The sequence below is a fragment of the Lepidothrix coronata genome, unplaced genomic scaffold (genome assembly GCF_001604755.1).
Source record: "Lepidothrix coronata isolate B3197 unplaced genomic scaffold, Lepidothrix_coronata-1.0 Scaffold110, whole genome shotgun sequence".
NCBI classification, from domain to species: Eukaryota; Metazoa; Chordata; class Aves; order Passeriformes; family Pipridae; genus Lepidothrix; species Lepidothrix coronata.
Genome location: NW_016690290.1, coordinates 2,588,245 through 2,600,875, shown reverse-complemented (window position 1 = coordinate 2,600,875; position 12,631 = coordinate 2,588,245). Strand labels below are relative to the sequence as shown.

The window sequence follows — 12,631 nt, the reverse complement described above, 5'->3', positions numbered from 1 at the left end:
TCAGAGCTCAACTGTGAGCTCAGGCAAGGAGGAGCTGCCATTTATCCTCTCCAGCCCTCCCCTCATTAGCCCTTTTCCAAATAACATGTAACAAATTCAAGGAAAAGGTCTACCCTTATCCTCACCCCTGGGGATTTCCATGTCACGTGGGATCATCGGGGTTATGGTCTGGGACAATACCTGGAAAGACAGCGAACTTTGACAACTTCTGTGTTCACCCAGACAGGGACAGCCACGAGGGAAGTGAAATCTTCCTCTGCAGAGGTGTCAACTCAAGAGCTCCCAAGCACTCAGAGAGGGGTTTCATGGAGATAGGAAAGACAAAGCTCGGTGTTGCATGCAAAGTCCCTTTCCAGCCCCAGAGCCAACACAAATGTGCTGGAAATGGCTGGGTGGCTTGTGAATTCCTGGAAAGCATGAAGCAGAAACACGGTGACTGCTGCTGCCACCAGCCCTCTGTGGCTGGACAGCTGCAAGTTGTCAAATATCGGCAGAAATTGTATCACATTCCACGCTGTTACTATGGAGAGGAACAAAAATCCCTGTTCAAAGCTGGGAAGTGTGGGGTGAAAAGAGAAGGAGGTGTAGTTGAGCTCTTCCTTGTGGATGGGGACTGGCTTAGCCCCTGGATTCAGGACAGGGCAGGAGTCAGCATCCAGTTGAGGGGAATGGATGAAAAACCAGGTGTTCCAAGTTTTTGGATGTCTTTCATCTTCTGTCTTCCACAGCCTTGAAGCATCCCAGATCTCTGTGTTAACCTGGGGGACAGCTTCTTCCCTCGTTGCTGGACTCCCCCTTCATCAGACCTTCTGCAGGTCTTTGTCAGTCATGCTCAGCCCCTGCTCTGACACTCTTTTTGTTACTCCCTCTTTCTAACCAGGCTCTAAGTGGATGCAGGGCACCACAGTCCCCCCTCACCCTCTGTGAGCTACCCAGGGGGTCACCTGGCACCCCCCAGCCACCCTCTGGAGCAGGACATTGTGCCTGGGACTGCGTCATCCCTGGGTGCCTTTTAAAAGACTTGGGGGAAAACCACCCAAGTGGTGACTGCTCTGGTCATTCCCGTATCTCCTGACCCCCAGCTTCAGCTGGACACCTCTCCTGCCGATGAAGGCTCAAGGAGCCCAGGAAGGTATGATGAGGCTCTTCTCAGCCCAGTAGAAACTATTAAAACACAAACTCAGGCCTGTGTAGCTGCTGTGCTGGCTCAGCTGCCATGGGGAGATGGAATCCCTACTGCTCAGAAGCACAACTTGGCCCGGGAGGAGCTGGTGTGAGGTCACCCACACTGTGCAGCCACCCGAGGACTACAGAGAAAGTGTTTCTAAACAGGTCCCACATTCCTCCCTGCATGTGCTCAGCCCAGGGACTCAGTGTCTCTCTGAGCTGTAGTGAACTCCTCCAGCCCTCCTGCTGATCCCCTAAACCATCTTTCCTTTCTCCACAGCTTTGTTGATGTTCTCTTCCCCTTGTGAAGCTTCTGCAGAACTGTGCTTGCTTTTCTGGCAGAAGATCTGGCCTAGGATGCTCTGCTTCCCCTTTCTCAGGTTTTCAAGCCATGTTTGTGGAAGCCAGATGATTCATAACTCCCTGGAGACCTTTTGATGTGTCTTCTTTTGGAAAGGGAAACTGATGTGCAGACATTAGTTGATGAAAAACTGATTGCTGGATTGCTGGAAAGCCCCGCTGCCGGGCCCAAGTTTCCCTTTCATTTGAATGGACTCTGAACAATTTCTTGTTTACATAAAAAATAAACAGCATCCTATTTGTTCTGCAAGAGGAGGGGGAGGAGGAAAGCTGAGGGGGCAACTCAGGTGCAGCCTTTCCCAGCAGTGATGCCAGTGAGGGGAAGAAGGAGCTGGGCAGGAGCTGGGCAGAATGAGCCCCACTCTGGGAAGTGGAGTCCCAATGGGTGACTGAGCACACCCAGCCATGCTGGAAAACACAACCACACAACCATCTTGCACTTAGGAAGGCACACCCTCTGCACTGCAAGAGCAGCAGGGCTGCCAGGGCAGGAAATGTGGCTGAGCATCACCCGGGCATCACCCAACACCTGAAACTGCCCCTCAGGAGGCAGTGGGAGGGGTTTAAGTTTTCTCTGTCTTCTTCTGTTCTACCCAGTGTACTTTGAGTCTGTTTCATTTACAGTACAAAACGTTCTAGTTTTGCTTCTTTTAAACCCTCAGCTTTCTGAGTGTAAAGCCCCTCCACATTTCCTTGGGGTGCTCACTGAAGGGTCTCCCCAGCTCCATTTTCAAGCTCTGGTTACTCAGGATGTAATCACGAGCAAAAGGCGATCCTCTTGTTCCTTCCCGGAGTCAGAGCTCACCCTGTGGCTCCAGGCACGACTGTGCCAGGTCCTACAGCCTGGAAAGACACTCTAAAACGAGGAAAATGGGAGTCTCTTCCAAAGGCTGCTTCCTACAGACGGACACTGGGGACCACCAAGTACTGTAAGTTGGTGATCCAGGACGCATCCTGCGCGGTAAGTCCTGCCCGGAGCCACGAGACACGGAGGCCGCAGGAAGGCTGTGTCCAGGAGCCCTTCCCCAGGGTTCTGTCGGCCCTGATTTACTGGGCAAGCTCGTCCACTGGCACAGGGACAGAAAAGAAACTCCCTGTGGCCGAGCAGGAAGCCCTCACCACTGTGGCCAAGCGGAGGCAGAGGTGGATGCACGTGAGCCAGAAACGGGAAGCTGACTCCACTTTGCTAAGGAGATAAAAAGAAGGATCTGATGCCAATTTTCTCTGAACACTCTGAAAAGGAAACATTTTTCTATTTTTATCCGGTGAGGTTAATCAACTGCCTCAGGGTTAAGTGAGGGTGGGCCTGGGGGTGTCAGGGAGACTCCATGCTGGAGAGGCTTCTGTGTCAGGTGGCTAACAGGGGAAATGATGCCTGGTGAGGGCTCAGCCTCCTTTTTTCAACCCTGACCCCTTTTGAGCTCCCAGAGTTTTAGCTGGCAATAGAGAGATGCTTCAGCTCAGCTTTTAAAGCAAAGTTGTGATAACAGAAAAAAATAGGACTGGAAGGAATCGCAGCCTAATTGTCAGTGATTTAAATCTGAGCAGGGTTAGTCCTGATAATTCCAAGAAGGCACTGTAGCAAGTTATGAATTTCCATGCTCCTTAGTGTTTGATTAGGATGAAACCAAAGCAATCAGAAAAATAAATGCAGTTAAAGAATGTGAGGAGAAAGACGCGTTAAGGCCCTTAGATATTGTAGTGAAAAAGTGTTTGTGATGGCTGTGTTTGGAGCTGGCAAACTGACATCACATCCCTCCTTGGAGGGTGCCTCTCACTTATTTCTATCTTTTCCTTTTTTTTTTTTTTTAAATTATTTTCTTCATGGCAGAATTCAAGGGTGAATTCTGAAGGGTGAGTTCTGAAGGCTCAAGAAATGAGTCTTCCTCCATCACCTGGGAGAGTCACTGAAGGGACATGATCTTGCAGAGTCCCCACAACCTCTGTGTTACCCAAGGGGGACGTCAGCGACAAGAGCAGACCTTGCAGTGACAGGAATGGGGCACAATCCTCCTAAAAATGGAGATTAGGCAAACACAAAGCCTGGCAGACCCACAGCCATGCAGCAGAACTGTGGCTGTGCAACAGGGAGCCAAACAGCTTCTGCTGAGCCAGCGGTGTGAAAGTGGTGCTACTTCAGCTTGGCCAGAGGCTCCCCCAGTATGATATGAAAGCTCTTATGCAACGTTTCACAGGAAAACCACAGTGCCAGGCAGGGACAGACATGTCATAAACCACAAAACAAGTCTCAAACCAGACAGGATGGAGGTGGTCGTGTCTCTGCTTCACAGGAATCACTGCGCACCTCGTGCATCGCCCTGGAGAGAAGTCAGGGCTTGGAGAAGATGATGGCAGAGGTTCAGACTGCAGGGAGCAGTGAGAGGGGACAAGGCTGGAGCCAAGGGTGACCCCAGCACAGGCAGTGTCCTCGTTAGTGAGGTGAGAGCCCACAGAGTCTGAGCACAGGGAGCAGAGCCAGAGGCTGGTCAGAGGCTCCATCGACAGCCCCAGGCAGATCAACATAAGGAAGCAGATCCAGAATCTGTTTGGGAGGGTTGGGGGAATCCACTCAGCTGTAGCAGGAGATGGGGACAGAGACAGGGCTCCAACACCAGAGGGTCCAGCCAGCCAGGAGACAAGATACCTACAGTATAGATCCAAGGTCTGTCCAAGGGACTGGAACAGAGCCAGGACTGCAGACCAGCACTTACAGCAGGCCCAAAGCAGGGACCACAGCCTCAAGCTTGACCTTAGATGTGGCTCCTGGTCCTTGGGCAGAGGGTTGGGGGGGTGTGTGTTGTGGGGGTGAATCCACTCACAGATGAGGCTGGTCAGGATGATTAAGGCCAATTAGTGCCCTCAAGGCCTGGCATTGTTCCATCTGATGGATCCTTTAGTGAGGTGAAAGCATGGAGGGGAGCCCATGTGGGATCCCAGTGACTACTCCTTCTCATAAGGTCAATCAAAATAGCTGGCTAGTGATGTGGTGGAGATGATGTGGAGTTGGAAACCAAAGACATGGGTCAGCAAGAGGTGAGAAGGGGCACATCATGACCGTGGGTCCCCCATCTCCCATGGGCTGCAGGGAAACCTCAAGGCAGGACACGTGTCTTGCACACAAGGTGCAGAATGCAACCCTTGTCCCACCTGAGCAGAACAGGCTTGGCATTAGTTACCTCCTGCACCAAATTCTGCACCTGAGGCAGCCCATGGCCCTCCAGGAGAAGCACAGGAAGGTGTGTGGAGGGACACCTTTGGAACAAGGTCTTTCCCTGCAGTCACAGAGACAGTTTGCCACTGTTTTGGATGTGAGGGCGATCTGGCTGCGACACCAGCAAAGCCAGCGAGCGTGTGGCACCCACAGCCCAGGGACTGGGCATCCAAAGGCTCCCGTGGTGCTCCGGAGCCTCAGCCCTGAATGGCCCCACGCTGGCGCCTGCTCTGCTGTCGGAAATGATTCATCGCTCCGGGGCCGCCTTCTCTGCACAGCCCCCTCCTTCCTCATCCGCTCTCCCCCACGGCAGGGAAGGGAAAAGAAAAGGGAAAAAAAGTGCTTTTGTTTTCACAGAGTTTCTTATCCTACCAATGACCTCTCTGGCCTGGTGACTCATCTGCGGGGCTGGGACGAGGGCTCCTGGAATACGCGGGAGATGCTTTGTCCCTCTTGCTCCTTTCAGCTCCCCACTCCAGTCAAACCCCAAGGCACTAAGTCTTTCATGGAGTTGCCTTTCCCACCTCTCCTCCCCAGCACCAGAGGAGCACGTAAGGGCAGCCCAAGCTCTGGCTGGGGTGGGAGAGGTCGTAGCTCAGCCCTTGCTCTCTTGCCCTGTTACAGAACAGACTTGGAGGGTAATGTTTGTTGTTTGCTGTTTGGCCATAGCTTTGACTAAACAAAGCAAAAACCCATCTGTTTGTTTTCTTTACTGCCTTAGAAGGATCGAAACTACAAATCCCTGTGAGGAAATATATTTCCTGTAAACTTTTGGCAAGACTGAAACCCTTACAGAGTGAGGAGGTGGAGCAATAGCCTGGCCACAGCTGGCTTTGCTGTCTCTTGGTGTTGCTGGAATGCCCTCCACAGTGCACAATCACAGGTGTTCATCTCTGCAGGGCCCAGGCTCGGTAACCTAGCCCAGGGCTCAATCCCTTGAGGATCAAAGTTCTTTAACATAAGGACTTTATTTACTTCTAAAAAAAACCCGTACAGCTCATATATGTCATGCACACATTCAATACAACAACAAATCGGAGCTTGTAACAGTCACTGTGCTCTACAGCAAATGATATTTTAACCCCAGGAACTGGTGGCACCCACAGGCTCTGTCCCTCTGTGCCAGCATCCACCTTGTGCCCTCCCAGGCCGCCCATGGCACAGGGAGGAACAGTGGTGTCCCCCCTGCCCCGGGTTTTAACTGCCCCCCCTGTGAGTGGTGCCAGTGCCCTCCCTGCTAACAGCCCAGGAACAGGAGAGGGGAGCAGGGCAAGGACAAGGACAGGGCCAGGCTGGAGAAGCAACTCCTCCTGAGGAGTTCCAGTGGGACTGTGGCAGCTGGAAGACGACGGGAGCCACCCGTGGAGCTGAAACCAGTGTCCTTACAAATAGCATTGTGGGACTCCAGGTGATCTGACTGGTGCACATTCATCTCCCCAGCATCACTTCGAGCCAAGGACTTCACCTGTAGCCAGACAGGTGTCCACCCCATTTGCTGAAGGGCCTGGAGAGTGATCCTGCTCCCATGGACATGCACAAGCCGTCTCAGACCAGGAAGAAAATAAACAAGGCACAGTGTTTTCCAGTGTTCCCAGCAAGGTCTCAGCTCCAAGCAGCGCAGACAGGGCATCGCATACATTCAAAAGGCTACAAAACTTTACTACAAAAATAACATTTCTAGTGTTTTATATAAAAATAATGCCACATACAATACTTCACAAATCCCGACTGTGCACAAGCGGGGTGGATGGGGACGTGGCACTGACAGCCCCTGATTCACCCTCCAGGAAAATCCTCGCCAGACAGCGTTCCACAGCTGGGCTGCACAAGGAAGGACTTCACCCCACAATGCAATTAATCTAATTGCATTCCACACTTGCAAACCCCCAGATGAATCCCTGGCTCCCCTCTCTCAAGTCAACAAAACACAGAAAGAAGGGGCTGTATGATGGCAGAAGACAAACACAGTTGTTGTCTGTCCTCTCCACCTGCAGGGCTGAATGGATGCTGTGAGGGGGTGATCTGATGGGTTTAACAGGCTGCCTTCTTCAGGCTCTGCCTCACAGCTGGCCCCTCATTTTTGCTTTGATGATCTTGTTTATTATGTGCTTTTCCTTCCTTTTTTTTCTATGTGCATATTCATACTTTGGGATCTGATCCACTGAGGTTGGTTAGAGGAGGATCTGACCCTTGATATGTATCTACTCACAAAGCATCGTATCGTGAAGACCTTTGCACGCTCCAGCAAAACTCACACTGGGGTCGAAGTCTAATAAGGGCTTTCAGGACCTGACCACAGATAAAACATAAAGCTTACATACAGCAGTGCCTGGAGGTGTAAAAATCAAAATCAACTTGGGTTTAAAAAAAGCCTGTTACTGTTAGGATGCTTTCATAGCCTGGTGATCAGTGCTATCCAGGATGGAAAAACTAAAATGCAGATGAAGTGTAGAACTATGAACAGCCATTTTGTTCTTGTTTTTTCCTCCTTTTTTTTTTTTTTTTGTTTGTTTGTTTGGTGCATCAGCAAATGTCCTTATTTCTAGAGAGACTATGGAAGCAGAAGGATGTTACATCTGCTGTGGTGGAGTAATTCCTACATGACTAAATCCAGAACTGTCTTTAGCTCCTCCAAGAGATTATTTCCTGGGTTTTTTTGCTTGCAGAGAACAGCAAAAGTGTTCCAATGTTATCACAGGAATAGCAACACTATTGGGTGACTTCTTGTTTTCTCCCATTTGCAAAGAATCATTTGCATTATCCTGCCCCGGTGTTGGATGCAGCTGGACACGGGGCATATCAGCTGGCAGAAGGGTTTCATTGCATTGATTTCCTAAGGAGCAGGTCTCAGACCACATCTGCAAGAAGAAATGCTGTTGAGAGGAAGGGCCTGATTTCAAGGAGGAGACAGACTGTGGGTTCCCAGCTTCTGTGAACACGAAGTCTGTAGCACTGACCTTCAGCACCGTGATCAGATGCAGTTATGGTCACCTCCTTCTGAAAAGCTGGGCTATCCCTCGTGTCTGCAGCAAGAAGAAATAATTAGAGTACATTTGATCAGCCCAAGGAGAGCCAGCACCCAGCTTTGGCCTTGGTCTGACAGAGCAGAGACCTGAAGCACAGAGAAGCAGCAGAGAGTTTAAGTGCAAATCGTGTGGGTTTGGTGCTAAGATTGCTTGGGGTGGCTGAGCCCGAGTCCAACAGTGTGGGTGAGTGAGTGGCTTCTTGGCTTAGCCATGATGAATCACAGAAAAATTCCCAACAGCAATTTGGGAATCCACTTCTGCCTACCCCCTGGCAAAGAGCCACCAGCAGAGGAAGAACAGCCACAGCCGTCGTGTGTAACAGTGCCAGAAGAAAAGAAGTGTCTCAATGATTTCCAAAACACTGTCATTGGTCAATGACAAAACAGATGTATTGTTGGACATTCTGCTCTGCAAAAATACAGGTTTGCTCTGGTATTTTTATTCCCTGGCTTGCTTCCTACCGGTGGTCACCTGTTCAGCATAAACAGCTGTTCTGCAGTAACACACACATATAGTTTAGGCCAAAAATGTCCATGCCAAGAAGCACTCAGATTACTTCCATTGGATAGGCATTGTTCTGATGTCCTGCCCTCTGGTAGAGCAAGCCCTGCACCATTTCTCTCGACGATTCTTCTGGTCTCATTCCAAACTTCAGGTACAGCCACACAAGAGCAACAGTGCAAATGGTCACCGCGCTTACCACAGAAACGGGGATGACAAAGTGTGTTTGAGACAAGAAGCTGGACAGAGGCTGATCATCTGGCCTGTCTGTGATCGTCTGCACCCTGGCTTGGCCCGAGAATGCCTGGCCAGCAAAAACTAATGTATCAGAAGGCTCTTGCTTTCCTACAGGTGATGAATAATCACGTGTTCTAGTACCAGACCCATCTGTAGAGGAACCAACAACCTTGTTGCTATGGACAGAAGCCCCTTTGTCTGTGGCAATGGTGGAGTTCAGAGTAGAAACTGAACTAGTGTCTGGTGGAATTGGTGTGTCTGGGGGTGTTGCAATGTCCACACTGTCCAGGGTGGAGGGGAGATCTGATCTAGAACTGCTGGAAGCAGTGTCTGGTGCATTGGCCCTGGCAGTTGTAGAGTCCAGAGATTCACTTGTAGAAAGCAGAGGTTTGTCTGATCCTTTAGTAGTTGCCATTGGGTCCGAATCTGAGTCAGGAGAAGTTGTGTCTTGAACATCAGCCGCAGCATTTGCAGTATGTCCTGCACATTCTTCTGTAGATCTCATGGTGTTGTAAAAGCCATGCACACGAGCTGTGGGATGTGGGGTGGGCTGGCTGGAGCCCATGCCTGCTGTGAGAGCTGTTGAAGATGCAGGAGAATTTGAGGAGTCTCTGTTTGCTTCTGGAGCGACCTCAGAGCGCGCAGCATATTCCTGTGTCACGGAGGGTGACCCTGCAGGGAGCTGGGTGCTGTCCTGCCTGGCTGGAGGGGACTTGCTGGACACCTCTGTCCTCGCAGTAGGAGCATGTATTCTCTCCCAGGCTGTTGTGGTGGTCCCTTGGAAGAAACCAGTTGGAGCAATGGCTTGAGATGGAGCCCTTACTGGAAGACCAACCTGTTTCTGAACATCACCGGCCTCTTCTGGTGAGGTGGCATCATGCCCAAGTGGGGAGGCTGTGGCCTTTTTCTGGTCCAGTTTCTTTACAATCTTCTTCACCCACTCAGCCTCTGGATCTGCACAAAACTCCTTAGACTTCAGAGTAGTTAATCTGAGAAATAAAAAGGCATCACTTAGTGGATACAGAAGACACTGGTTTAGGTGACCAGCGCCATGGGGAAGGCATGCAGACAGATGCAGACAGCAACACTGGCCCTCCCAAGCCCATAGCAAACACCACTGGTTGGCTGGATGATTTATTCCAGGAAGGGCAGGTGCCTCTGAAATCTGATTGAATGAAGAGCAGCTTCATGAGTCACATGAATGTGACTCATGGGTGAAGGGTTTTCCCCTAGGAAGCTTTTTCTCTTTCAAAAGCATTGTCCTGATGCTCGGACATGGTGTTTTCCTCCTGCACTCGGGACAAGAAGCTCTGCAGCACCATCTGCTCAGGGGCAAGCAAGCATGAAGGCAAACCCTCTGAGTTTTGGCTGACTGGGTGATGTGAGACTTTCCAAGGTCAGCCCAGTAGGTTCACTTTGGAGCCACCCCCTGGGCTGCAATAAAGTGGTGTCAATGGTGCCTCAACTTCAGGGTAAAATGAAAACAACAATTTATCCCAGGGAAAAAAATCGAACTTTTCTCAATTCTAGACAAGTCTGAATCTGTCTCCAGAGAAAATATCTGCTTTCACAGAAACACATGGGCTCTCTCCCTGCGTGCTTCCTCCACCCTGTTCTGCCAAGTACCTCCCTCAGTCCCTTTCCCCATCCGTTCAGCCCAACTTGGAAGCTGTTGGTCTTTAAACAGGGGGAAAAATAAAACACCACCCTTCAAATAAACACACCAGTGTTTGCTCTGTGTTCCAGGCTGTCCCTTGCTCCAAACCCAGGGCCCTTGCTGACAGGGTGACTCGTGGCCAGTGGTGGGGCAGCACTTACATGATGGCTTGTTTTGTGCATCCGGGCTCGGTCCGGCGGTAGCTCCTTATCCTCTTCTCTGCTATCACAGATGTAAAACCAGAGCATTCATTTGAACACTTCAGAGGCGCTTTGGGTTGCCCTGGAATAAAGTTTTCAACTTGTTAAACACTGGCTTTTTGTTAGGGAACTATAAAAACTGGCGCTGTTTCTTTTCTCTCAGGTGAAGGAGCCCAAAGCTTGGCATGGAAGTTTCCAATCCCTGCTAAACTGAGATGAAGGCAAATCCCAGTGAAGACAAATCCAAGATGGTTTTTAACACCCATACATGTGAAGAGATACCCAGAAAACTGAGGGGTGGGGGGAAAAAAAGCACTGTGAAAATTGTGGGGCTTTTTTGTCTTGTAGGATGTGCAAGCGCTGGCTGCAGGTCCTTTGTGCAAGCCCCCGGACCTGCAGGGCCTCTCCTTTTTGGGTCACAGGAGGACCCAGCACAGTGCCACATTTTGTCACCCCCAAAAGACCTACTGCAACATTCGCCAGAGAGTTCTTGGTGCAGGACAGGCAGACCAGAAAGCAGGACGGTTGTCCTCTCCCTATCTGGGTCTTATCTTTTCCTCCTGCAGGAGTTCCCCTCCAGGTGATCATCCTACCCTGCCTCTCTGCTGGCACATGGTCTCTGAATGCCACCTGGGCTCAGAGAAAGGGAGCAGAGGAAGAACCTTTTGGTGGATGATAAATCACTCCCACAGGTACCTCAGCAGCCCAGCTTCCCAAACACGACTTTTCAATCCCCGCTGGAAAATACGGTTTTCGTTTTGCAAAGTGCAAAAATAAAACTCCAGGAGGCAGAGCCAGTCACACCACGGGGGACCCTTCATGCCTGCATCTACCTCCAGCCTCCCACAACAGGCACTTGCCAAGTGAAGGAAGGTTGCACAGTGCATCCTGTCAACTTGTTCCTGACAACCCAAGGGGCAGGATTTAGAAAAACAAGCCCTGACTTATCTGAGGCCCCTGTGAAGAAAGGAGCTGGCATCTGGTTTCAATGAGGCTGTCTCTCCAAAACGTTGCCTCAGATTTCCAAAGGAGTTTGGTGAATTTTATGCAGTTCAGTTGGGAACGATCCAGACACTGGGTGCAAGAATGAGCAACACCATGGGAGCACCCTCAGCTCTTTTGATCCATTTACTGGGGAATGCCATGGTTGCAAAGAAATCCCAGGCAAACACTCCAGTGGCTCCTGTACAAAAGCCTAGTTTGGTTTCTAGGTGTCTGTAAAGTTAAAGCAAAACTCTTTGTTCACACACTAAATGTTTTCTGTGGCACTCTCATGGCAACCAACTTCCCAATTAACTCTCATTAGCCACAGGACATTCTGCTGGCGTCCTCCACTTTCAGGAACACAGTTCAACAAAACAAGCCCAGTGACAACAGGACCAGACCATCCCTGTGGGCCACTGGGGATGTGCATGGTGGGGAGCAGTCCCTGACTGCTCCCAAAGGCCCTGCTCCTCTGACAACCCCAAACTGGTTTTCCAGTTATTGGCACCAATGCAAATGGTCTGCAACTAGCTGAACTCCTGGTGGGTTTTTCCCAGAGTGGAGGACCTTGGAAAGCACCTTCCAAGGACAGAGGGTGCCACAGGGAGCACTGGTGGTCCCCCTACTTCTGGGGAACACAACCCCGCTTCTCTGAGCTGCATATGAATCGTTGCCAAAGGGATCTGAGAGTTTACCCACCCAGGACCATGACTCTTGGGAGCCATTGGTACCTGCTTTTCAGCACAGTTCCTCAAAAGACCCCAGCCAGGGAACACCAGCAGCCCTTCTGCAGAGCCAGCCTGATTTCCTCACTGCAGGAAAGATGGATAGCGGTGCCCCTGGTGCCCCCTTTTCTCCAGCCAGCCCTGGAGAACCTGCCCAGAGGTGTGAGGAGAGGGAGAAGCTCCATCCCCAGCCGCCCGTCCTGTCCTCGCTCCTCCCGTCTCGTGGCAGCAGGGCACGGATCTTAAGGGCTCTTTGCCCGTCTCCCTTTCCACGGTGGGAATAGGTCACGCCTTGGTCCTGGGCAAAGTCCAGCCTTGCCTGCAGTGCTGAGAGCCCAGCACCCACCCTGCTGACCTGTGCCATGGGTGACTGACAAGGAGCCCAGCCCCGGCAGAGGGGAGCCCACCACCTCCCAGTCCTCTGACCCCGGAGCACGCAAAGATCTTTATCCAGGGAACAGGATAACGTTTCCCACCTGTACACACACACACACACACACCTACACACACACACACCTACACACACACACACCTACACACACACACACCTACACACACACACA

At 51.0% G+C, this 12,631-nt stretch overlaps 1 protein-coding gene across 4 annotated transcripts in view; it reads right to left on the bottom strand.

The window, feature by feature from the left end:
• Positions 1 to 5,973: 5,973 nt before the first annotated feature.
• The window catches only part of LOC108501928 (fractalkine-like), a 17,181-nt gene continuing 10,523 nt past the window's right edge, over positions 5,974 to 12,631 (bottom strand). For 2 of the 4 annotated variants that reach the window (XM_017824285.1, XM_017824284.1), the window contains 2 exons: positions 10,321 to 10,441; positions 5,974 to 9,491 (listed from right to left, as the gene is read on the bottom strand). In XM_017824285.1, the coding sequence (XP_017679774.1) occupies positions 8,312 to 9,491; positions 10,321 to 10,441 (1,301 nt within the window). In that variant the 3' untranslated portion in view covers positions 5,974 to 8,311. The remainder of the gene's footprint in view (positions 9,492 to 10,320; positions 10,442 to 12,631) is intronic. The other 2 variants (XM_017824287.1, XM_017824286.1) reach the window with 2 other exon arrangements.